Source organism: Adelges cooleyi, unplaced genomic scaffold, assembly GCF_023614345.1.
Source record: "Adelges cooleyi isolate 19-005CV unplaced genomic scaffold, UGA_ACOO_1.1 ACOO_flye_CR_arks_rails_tigmint_CR_PRNA_21, whole genome shotgun sequence".
In the NCBI taxonomy this organism is placed as follows: Eukaryota; Metazoa; Arthropoda; class Insecta; order Hemiptera; family Adelgidae; genus Adelges; species Adelges cooleyi.
The window spans coordinates 1,781,501-1,792,625 of record NW_026095871.1 but is presented as its reverse complement, the minus strand read 5'-3'; the positions used below and the strand labels follow the sequence as shown (position 1 = coordinate 1,792,625).

General features: G+C 29.9%; 2 protein-coding genes across 2 annotated transcripts; one reads left to right on the top strand and one right to left on the bottom strand.

Moving 5' to 3' along the window:
- Positions 1 to 825: 825 nt before the first annotated feature.
- Positions 826 to 4,458, bottom strand: LOC126834115 (general odorant-binding protein 70). Its single transcript, XM_050565814.1, has 7 exons — positions 4,191 to 4,458; positions 4,021 to 4,123; positions 3,833 to 3,951; positions 2,708 to 2,743; positions 2,441 to 2,597; positions 1,251 to 1,315; positions 826 to 1,165 (listed from the first exon to the last, which is right to left on the bottom strand). The coding sequence occupies exons 1-7, from the start codon at positions 4,272 to 4,274 to the stop codon at positions 1,115 to 1,117; spliced, it is 615 nt and encodes a 204-aa protein (XP_050421771.1). The 5' UTR covers positions 4,275 to 4,458; the 3' UTR covers positions 826 to 1,114.
- Positions 4,459 to 8,530: 4,072 nt separating this feature from the next.
- Positions 8,531 to 10,899, top strand: LOC126834869 (uncharacterized). The gene is made up of 5 exons (XM_050567071.1): positions 8,531 to 8,699; positions 9,203 to 9,351; positions 9,703 to 9,882; positions 9,962 to 10,073; positions 10,838 to 10,899. The coding sequence occupies exons 1-5, from the start codon at positions 8,531 to 8,533 to the stop codon at positions 10,897 to 10,899; spliced, it is 672 nt and encodes a 223-aa protein (XP_050423028.1).
- Positions 10,900 to 11,125: the final 226 nt, after the last annotated feature.

Below are 11,125 nucleotides of genomic sequence, written 5' to 3'. Positions count from 1 at the left end.
GGAAATCAAATTTAATTATCAATCATAAATACTTACAAATAGCGGACTTAATTTGATTTGGATAGGGCGAAGACGAAAAAGAATTGTTTATAAAATATAACTCAACTACAGTGGTATTGTGAATTTTCTTTTATTCAGAGAACAATACGGGCTGAGAACATAACCCGCCATTTTATGAAACCTCACTGAGATTGTCTTAGTGTAAAAAACGTTTATTTAATTTACTGATCACTATACAAACAAATTACACTTTATACCTAAAATTATTTTAAGAGGAAGACCACCACCAACAAAAAATATTCATGAGTCCATTATGGATAAATATTTATTTTTATTAAAAATTACTCAAAATTATTCAAATTAAAAGAACCGCTTAAAAAAATAATTAACTACACAAAGAAAATAAATATTAATTTACAATTGAGTTACTCAAATAGTCAAATGTATATTTGAATACAATACCACGACATGAATAATATGGTATTCTATTGTTTATATATTTGGATGATCTTTAGTTTCAGTTAAGAAATCTTAAGTTCAAAATACATTGTTGCTTGTATTAAAAAACGAAATATTAGTGCTAACAGTCAACAGATAACATTCTGTTCGGATAGAGCATTTTATGGCTGATAATGAATTAGCATCAGGCTGATTTTTTTCTATTCAATTACTATAGCCATTTCTAAGTTATTGTGTAACTGTTTTATCTAATATCAGAACAGAGATCTTTCGATCATCTTTTTTTTTTGAAAACTATGTTTGGACTTTTGCGACCAATTGACTTAATTACATAGTTTTTCTCAAGTGACATTTTTTACAGTTCAGTTTTGGAACAAAAACAATAAAATTTATTTTATCTATATTACAATTTACATGACAGATAAGTTATAAGACACCTAATTTCTTTTACAACATAAAAAAAAAACAATATACACAGTAATTAGGCACATACGTATCAATGCTCGACGAGGAGATATTAAAATCTTGCGCAATAGAGTTAACAAATAATAATTATAATTATTAGTTCTAGTATACAGTACACTATTTGTTAAAAGCCTAAGTTTGATAGAGTTCGTGGGGTTTTTTTTTTAACAATAATAAAATAAGCGCTAGATTAAATGAGATGCTGACTTGGACTGATCTGCTGTTTTCCAACTCCGCAACTCTGAGAAAACAAAATATTATTTTAAAATCATCTTTACTTATTATATATGTTAAATAAATGTAGTAAAAAAAAACAGTTAACTTACTTCGTCAATTTTTTCACTTACACACTCGAACATTTCGTAGGCTAAATCACAGGTTTGACCGTCATCTGAAAATATAAAATATGTATAAGTATACCTATTATGTATGTAAATTTACATAATTATATATTTATTTGATCTCGGTAGAACTATGCAAAGGAGATTTTTTATGTCTTGTTTCATCACTATAATTATTCAGAACGGCGAATTGAAAAACATAATTTGCCGTCCAATCAACAAAAACCATTAAAAATAGCTACTGATTTTTTGTACATTACAATTTTCTACTTAAATGTTTTGTTAATAAACAAATTGAAGTAATAAATGTAAGTACTCAAAAGAAATTCTTATGAAATTTAATCGCGAATATTTGTAATTGAATTTAAATGTACATGCGTCGTTATCGGCCATCTATTGTAAATAGTTTCCATTGTTTTCGAAAATAATTAACTCGCAAATAAATGATTGTTTTATTACATTTTCTCATAATTTAAATAATAATTAGCATTGGTCATATCGCATTAAGTATGTATTCGTGTTATGCGAAACAATGAAGTTATGCAATCTAAGGATCATAAAATAATAATAACCACCGCTATAATACCAAACATAACGCGTGTATAATTGGTGTATGCACACTTATTAATTTTACATTATTATTATTACTCATCAATTACACCAAAATATTCACATTATCATCATATTATGATTGTGCAAATACAACAATGATAAATCTGTATACGGCTTTGTTTTAAGGGGATTTTGTATCGATTATGAAAATCGCACTTATCTTCATTGTCCATGGGCTATGATGATTACAGGGCCACAGAATAATTGAAATAATGTACCCAAATCAATGTCTTACAATACACCTATTTGTAATATTCATACCATTCGAAATTAAGGCCCTCTAATAGGTAATATTATGAGTAAAAGTTTTTTTTTCAAGTAGAAATGGAAATTGTGTCGGTGGTAAGATTTTAGACTATTCTTTCAAGAAAAACGGAGCGCGTCCAAGTGCCTATCCGACCCTGGATTGATTGGTTTATTTTTTTTAAGAATTTATTTAATTTCTATGGATTTGTCGAATGCTATCCGATACTAATTGCCAAGTTGGTAATTCACAGACGTCCGAACTTAAATAAAAAAAAAAAAAAATTGTATCATAACATGTATATAAATGTTTTGCTTACCGAATCTCTGTAGTGGCTGTAATTGTCTTAGTTGTTGCGCTATGGATATACAGTGTCTGACGGCGGACAACGTGGCCATATAGTAGTTTCGGTCCTGAACGCCTTCGTTGTATAATTGCATCAATCCTTCGGTTACTGGAAACCCGGTCTCATCAACCTAGAAAAAAATGTGAATTTCGCATCAATTAGATAGTCTGGTTTAATAGGTGCACATGGTAATGGCATGATGGTGCGGTAGTGACCATAATATAGACATGTGTACTCAACTGCTTTCACTTTCTTGTAGACGCACTGGAGCAAACACTGCAAGTAAAAAAAAAAACAATATCGTTAGTACACACTACATATTATACACTACACACTATATAGGTATTACGACGGTCAGCCGAATCATAATAAAGTTTATTTTATAATATATACTATGATCATAAAAAGGAGCATTGAGGTGTTTTCCTTGCTGCTGACCACGTTTAATAAACTGGTTTCGAGTTATGCAACAGGTGAATGGAATGAATCCTTTTCCAAAATATTGTAGATATTTATGGGTTCGAATGCGACCCGTCAATATAGGTATTATAACAATGACTATCAAATACAAAATTAGCGAACCGGTGACACTAGCTATAACGACATTCCATACTCGATTATAATAACATTATAACAACGCTGTAACTACTATTTATAATATTAAAAACTACTAAAAAAAAAGTAGTCAGTTTTCTTTTCGAATATCACTCTTGATATAATACTATCCTTATATAACTTAAAATACAGGTAGAGATCGGCAAAAAGCATTTGATAACCCCCTTACATTTATTTATAGCATTTACAATTTTTCCGGGTCGATTTGGACAACGTTGAGGGCTAGGTTAATTTTTTGGGAAGATTAAAAAAAAAGCAAGCCACTTACAATTATTTAGAAATTATCGCCTATGAATAATTGAAGTTTATCTAGGTCCATCTGGACAACAAAAGACAGGAGGGGGTTGACTTCACACGCTTTCTTGCATAAGTACCGACGGTATAATATTATGTCAATGTTAAGTAGATAGAAAATTTAGAAATTGTCTGAACAATTGAGTTGCAAAATTATGTTAAGTATCATTGTTTATTCAATGTTGAAATCGAGTTAAAGAGTAACATAATAAAGCTGAATTTGTTTTGTGGGCGTCTTGGTGAGTGACAGGAAATTTAAACACTATTAGTAAAATTATATACGAGGTGCAGAGGGATACTCATCAATAATCTTCATGTAAGTGATATTTTGAAATTAGTATACTTGTGGGGAGCAGGGGGGGGGGCTAGAGAATCGTCGTGTAGTGATGAAAGGCAACGGTTCTACTAGCTAAAAAATGAATATGACAATATTTTTTTTATCAATTATTGTCTTACCCCGGCTACTCTTCGCTCTTCGTTGGACAATTCGTCATCGACGTCCCTTTTCGGTCGGTTCCGGTTTGGCGTTAAGTTGTCCTCGTCTAAAGGTCCGCCATTAAGGATTTCTAACGCCTCTAAAGAATTTCCAACACTCGATTATTACTGGCTAGTCGATAATTGTTTTTAATTAAGTTTACGTTTACCTTGGAGCAACGCGGATTTGATTTCCTCCTGGCAGACGTTAATGATTTTTTCGAGATTTTGTGGTGCCTTTTCGGGAGCTCTGCATTTTCCGGTCTGCTGTACCTGTATAGATTTCGTTTTTACATACAACGTTTTAATTTAAATTACTTATAACTAGTAATATACTTACTTCGTGTTTTTGACTGGACACGTTACTCGGAGCGAGCACAAAAATCACCAGTAAAACACATGCCGTTGAAAATATCCCACGCATTTTATTTGTATTGTTTTAAATGCTATTTAGAAAAAATTATAATTTAAACGGAGTTTTCTTTTTTTAAATTTATTTATTAAGTATGAAATCGAGTTGACTTGGACAGAACAAAAGCACTGAGAATAAGTCGCACGACGATACTGATGTTGCTGCCGACAAATTACGAATCCAAGTAAGAGCTCAACGCGCACACTAATACGACTTTCTTCATAATATGTATACATACTTGGCCAATGTGAGTGGTAATATAATTATGTCATCGACGTACGGGCAAGTGTGTGTGTGTGAGTATTTGTGCATCATTGTGAAACCGGTATAATATGCGAGCAAGCCGCAATCCGTAACGAGATCTAATAATATTATGTGCTAATCGCGAATTCAGGTTATATTCGGTAAGTGCACGCTTCGTGTATGACACTAAAATTACCTTTTTTGCTTATAGTTGATAATATGTAAACACTCTGAATAATTATTAACACTGTAAAAACAGTATAGATATTGTTTGGCAAGGAAGGGTAAACGTCTCTGGACAATATTCGGTAGGTACTTTATGTGTTTCTTCACAAAAAATAGTGGACCCATATTGATTGAATCAAAATTTGGAAGGTTCTTTAGGTCTCGTGAGTGTTTGTTTTTTTTTTAGACAGTTCTGCACAAAACCGAGTAATTGAGTGAAAACGAAAGTCAAATATGAACAGCCGTTATATGAATGACAACCGACGTACCTAACCGTTAAAATAATAAAACAACATTTATAGCTTTGATGAGAAGCTGTCTTACAGTTATGTGTTTTACTATTATTATTACTTTTTTTGCTATGGTCCATGATGACATTTTAACTACTGGACCGATTTCTTCATGGCTATAGATCAGAGAGAGTATCCCGGAGGAACTATAACAATATAATCATAACATAAAAACAATATTTTTCTTCTCACTTCATTCAGGCTTGAGCTGAATTCTTATTTAAAGTTGGCGTTATCAGTTGATCTTTAGTTGATACCAGTTTAAAACGGTATTTATGTAATGTATAGGAGTAATAAAAAATAAATAAACATGTATCCAAGCATCTTAACAAATTTCTAACTCGCATCAAACAATATAGATATATATATAAAATTTTGTATTTTTTTTTATGGTTTTGTTTTTTTGAACATAATATTCAATTTACATATGTTTGTAAGCAACTAGTAATTTTGCATTTATAAGTTTCAAAATTCTCAAAAGCTATGTCTCAAGTATTCGATTACCTGAGTAACATAATCAATGCGGGGAAACTATCGGTTGTGCATATGATCTTAGGCTATGTGAACAAATATTTTAGATATACAACAGCTGAGGACACTAAGGTATTTAAATTGTCTTAACACTATATTGCTTGTTGTTCGACACATAAAACACACTTATTGTATGACGACGCTGCACTGTATGTATAGTTAGCTTTGTTAAGAGGCAACTGCACTTTCGACGTGTTGGAGCTAAATGTAAAAGCAGTCCAACACGAGTTTGACGTTCCATTACAAGTAATCAGCGGCCATATAAATGGGCTTATCATTGATGTACCTTGGTATAAATTATTGAAAAATGTCAGTATCACAGTGGACACGCTTGGTAATTATTATGAGACAACGACATTATTATTATTTTTAAGTAACAATCGCTAACTCAAGTGTGTACGTGCAACATTGTTGGCCAGTACGTTTTAACCATTTTTTAGTTAAGTTTGTTAGTTTTTTAAATTAGCTCGCATAACGTTGATCAACTACTATAAAAACAGGATTTTTATTTTTACAGAACTCGTGGTGAAATTAAAAAACGAGAATGAAAATAAAACCGAAAAGTAAATTGTTTTAAATATTTAATATTACTAATTTTAAAATACAACAAAATATTCCTAGATAAATTAACTATGTACCTATTTCTATAGTGTAAATCTATAGATCCAACAAAAATAACTTAGGATTTTAATTAATTTAATAACATACATATTATTCCTAAACCGTTGATCACAATATTATTACTTTTTATAAAATACGAAAAATTTGCCCAGACTAAAATAAATGTTAACGAATTTTTATGGTATTTACTAGGATGAGTAATACTGAAGGTGACGATCAGATTGTTTCTAATTTGAGCAGTTATTCGACGAAAGTGATCACTAAAATAATTGAAAATCTCTCAGTAAAATTCAATCATATCACTCTGAAATACCTGGATGATGATATTGTGTTTAATATGTTTGTGAAATCTTTTAATTTGTGCTGTTGCAATGACGAATGGGCTATTAATACAACAGGTGAAGTGTATGAAAATGAATAAATTATAATATGAAATGGTTAAATTTAATATTGATTTATCACAAACGGCCAAGTGTGAATAATTGATATTATTACTATCAAACTAAATGTCTTTACATATAATGTGTACATAATTTCTTAATTAATTTGACTATACACATATACTGTAGTAATTTAATTAAAAAACCAATTGAATAAATATTAAAGTAATTTTAGTATTTTGTTTAATTATAAAAAGCAATTAAAATTGTAAAATATTGGTTTTTTTCTTAATTTTCTCTAATCCCATTTCCATTATCACAGTAAATTTAGACATAATTATTACCAAAAGCGTTGAAAATAATAATTTTATTATTTAGAAATTTTGACGTTAGAATTATGTTAAAATAAGAGACACGACCAAATTTATAATATAAATAAAAATAATCTAGTTTTTTTACATTCATTTTTATTTATATTTTTATGAATTTCACTATTTTATTTATAGTTTGACATGCATTATGAACATTAACTATTACAGGTTTTTTTTTAAATCTATATTTTGATATACGTTCGACTAGTCTATTTTCTAAATAAATAATGATTTACTACGAGTATAATTAATTTTAATTAATAGGTAATATTAGTTACTTTTTTTGTAATTGTATTCGTTTTACTAGTAATGTATTTTACGTAACACCTTTTTTTTCTTCAGTTAGTCAGTTTTAGTTATTAAAGTTGTTATGACCCACTTGTGGATAAGCTAGAATGATGTATATGAAGGAAAAAATTAGTATAAAAAATATGTAAAGTATAGAGTATAAAGTAAGTGACGACCAAATATTTTATAGTTGACCCTTATGAAAAATTAACCTAACTGAGTAATAGATAAATTAACTGCATTCTAGATTTAAAAAAACAATTCATTCCGCAAAATTAGTAAAATATGTTTCCTTGTCACAAAAAAAGTTTTTTTTTAAAAAATTTTTCCTATGATTTTTTCCGTCTTATAGTAATGAAATAAAATAAGTGATTCTCTAAACCCTCTTTCAGTGGGGTTTTCGGTGTAGTCAGCAAGACTATATATTAAAGTTACTGGTCCAATTAAGGGTTTCAGGTACAGTCCCTTTATGAGCTCCTTCCTAATATGTACGTTCGTGTTAAAATATAATTAATATTAATTATGAAAGTTATAAGGTTTTACTTTGTTGAGAATACCGTTTGTGACATGACACTGAGAGTTAATATAACCTTGCAATATTGTCGAACGTCGAAATGCGGAAATATTTAATTACAATAATTTGCAAACTAGACAATCATGCGAGCATGATTGAAATACAAACGAAAAATATTGTATACCAAAATTATTTTCCAACTAAGCGTATCTATAGGTTTACAGATTAGTGAGATTTTAAACTAATTTTAATGATGAAATATCTTTGTTAAGAATAGAAGAAGATACATTTTATCGTTTTTTGTTGTAAGCATACTATTATGAAACCTTGAATTTTTTCATATGGTCTATGTTAAATAATTAACGTTATTGTTTATGAATGTATAAATGTAAATACCCTTATGGACTACCGAGACGGACCAGAGTCAGTGTATTTATATAATTATTAAAAAACGTGGCAATATTTCTAGGATATGTATACAGTTAACATATATTATTTATAATTGTTTATTTAGTGTTTAAAGTACTTGTGTATAGCTTGAATTTCCTAACTCAAATTAAATGAATTTAACAGAAGTAAATATTTGATTGTTTTGTACATTTGTTTGATAATACTCTATTGGCTAATTTTAGAAACATTACCTATGCAATGGCTGATGAAAAAAACCGGAGGGATTAATGCGTTAACGTTGTCGATCAACAAAATAAACGAATCGGGAACGATTGAAACATTTTTAGAACCATTAGTTTTGAAGAATAAACTGGATATTAGAATGTGTTGTGTGTTTGAACAATGTTTTTCCATAATGCCGTTTCACGTTCAGCTGGATGTTTTTAGTCCCGAAATAGTGATTAACTTCACGGAAGCTCACATTAAGCTTATAACAAAACTGATGGGTACTTTTCAAAGCTACTCGTTTGACGAACACAAACCGGACAAAACCGAAACGACTGACATAAATCTAGAACCAGAAGGTGAAATTAATTTGCATCATAGGTTCCCTTAAACATTTGTTTGTTTATCTTCTGAGAAAAAAGTTTTCTTGTTGGGTAAAATACAAGTATAGCCGTCTGACGATTATACTGGACGTCAGTTGAGTTTAAAATATTCTTTTTGTTTGTCATGTGGAAAATTCTAAATCGTTGGCCTCAAATCACTGTATGGCTAATGAGTATTGCAAAAAAAAAAAAGGATGGGGCTTTACTCATAGCTTTGTATATTGTTACCTAGTGCTTGAGGAATACTAATGCATTGTTTTGTCTAATAGATTTCAATACTTAATTATATACTACAATTTCACCAAAAAAAATAAAATAATGTTGTACAATGGATATCAACTTAAACATTTAATTTAAAACAACAAATTAAAATCAACAGAAGTTTAATAATTATTTAAATTCGTTTTTTCATATTATTATTGTTGTGATATGATTTAATAAAAATCAATTAATAAATAACCAATAAATGAATTTCCTAGTATATGATGAGTTATTGGAAAATCGAACAAATGAAGGTTGGGCCGATTGGATGAAAACATGGATTTATAATACGTGTGATATAACTACGATCGAAAACCAAACTCTAAAAATAGGACTTTACATAAATTCCTTTCAAATTATACCAAAAGTAAGTAGTTACATGTGCCTAAATACACGTTTAAGAATGGTAGGATAGGTAAAAAACAAAATTATTGCAGATTGTAGTGCTCACATGGGGGGAGCGTTGTTTATATTTAATTCACTCCACAATATATCTTCTGTCATGGAAATTTTACACAAATCATTAAATACTATTTTTTAACGGTTATACAACAATAATTGTATTATAACTGTTAGAAAAATCCTGTGTGCACCACTGTGGTTAATTGTTAGATCTGGCATTTCAGAATTTTTGTAGCCCACCTGTTTTGTATGGCATTAGCGTTAAGATTTTATTTTATCTAAGAAACGTATACATTTAATTTTACATACATTGTAGATTGAAACAGGAAAAGTATTAAGGAGTTACAAACCGTTGATAAAAATATCCTTTAACGGGTTGATGGCAGAAATTAATAAGATTGATTCTGGTAGTTTATTGGATATTAAGTTCGGTGTCAGTAAAACTACTATAGATTCAGAAAGTGATTGTACTTGTACACTTCAAGATTGTTATAATGTTAGTATATAACTGAATTTATATGTTGTTGGGTATTTTCAGTTAATATTAGTTTAATTTATTTATTTTGAACATTTAGAAACCTCACGTGTTATCGGGCAAAGAACTTAACGAATATTTGGCTCATTCATTATTCAAACGAGTTGGTGGTATTGAGAATATAGTTTATTCTTTAGACGAAGATTTTAAAGGTATACGGCGTATTATTATTTACTTTTGATGAAACAAGATTAATATTTATACTAATTTTGAATAAATAATTTATCTGGTTAACGGTTACATCTATATTTACAAATCGGCTTTGCCAACGTTTCGGATGCCATTCATCTTCCTTGAGAGAAGTGAAGAGAAGAGGAGCGGAGAAGAGCAAGGAAAGTACACGGAGAAGGGGATAGACGATCGCAATTCGCTTCAGTCTACAGATAGCAACAGAACAGCATTGTAATGAGCGCATAACACAGCCCCGATGATGGCAGATGAATGACTTCCGAAACGTTGGCAAAGCCAATTTGTGAATATAATTTTAACCGTAAACCGTGTAAATATTTCAAATAAACGGTTTTGACGACCCGCCAAAAAAGGTCGACTGTCATATTGTTTTTGCGGCTGGGAGCCAGACTATAACAGATGGCCTATAGAATTTCAGATTCAAGGAAAATGCATGGTACGATAATTGTATGTAATCCGCAAAAACAAGATGTCGGACACTTATCGTCTCGGCCTAGGTTGCTCTTCTGGTTATTCTTAGCTTTCAACCTAGTTATAAATAATTTATCAATACCCTCAAACGACCTTTACGTTTTTAAATCATTAAAATAACACTGTTACTAAGTGCGGTGACACTGATATTAAATTTAATGATCGTTGGTACCCCTGATTAGTCACCACGCGTGACTCCAGTTTGAGAAAATGTGTAATGTTTGTTTAATGAAAGTTCTTATTCAATTCTTCACAGACAATTCAATTTTAAAGAGAACACCGTCTTTTGGTTTCGATTATGTGTACCGTGAAAAGTAAGATTAATTATACATTCTTATAAATACATTTTTATAATATATAAGTCATATAATGACTCATAAATTCTTTACAAGAGTTTATTTTTAATAGAACGAAAACTGTACAGTACCTAATTAAATAAGTGTAATATACTAAATATTATGTTAAATGGAGTAGACGCGAGAGTAGAATAATTAGTCAGTTGGCGACACATCTATTTAATTATTTATTGTAATTACGTAATGGC

Excerpts from the sequence above, each read along its gene's own strand:
- LOC126834115 (XM_050565814.1), bottom strand. The coding sequence starts at position 4,274 with ATGCGTGGGATATTTTCAACGGCATGTGTTTTACTGGTGATTTTTGTG. Across the intron at positions 4,124-4,190 it reads TGTCCAGTCAAAAACACGAA|GTACAGCAGACCGGAAAATG; the intron begins GTAAGTATATTA and ends AAATCTATACAG. Across the intron at positions 1,316-2,440 it reads ACAGCCACTACAGAGATTCG|ATGACGGTCAAACCTGTGAT; the intron begins GTAAGCAAAACA and ends TTATATTTTCAG.
- LOC126834869 (XM_050567071.1), top strand. The coding sequence starts at position 8,531 with ATGCCGTTTCACGTTCAGCTGGATGTTTTTAGTCCCGAAATAGTGATT. Across the intron at positions 8,700-9,202 it reads CATAAATCTAGAACCAGAAG|TATATGATGAGTTATTGGAA; the intron begins GTGAAATTAATT and ends TGAATTTCCTAG. Across the intron at positions 10,074-10,837 it reads TTTAGACGAAGATTTTAAAG|ACAATTCAATTTTAAAGAGA; the intron begins GTATACGGCGTA and ends AATTCTTCACAG.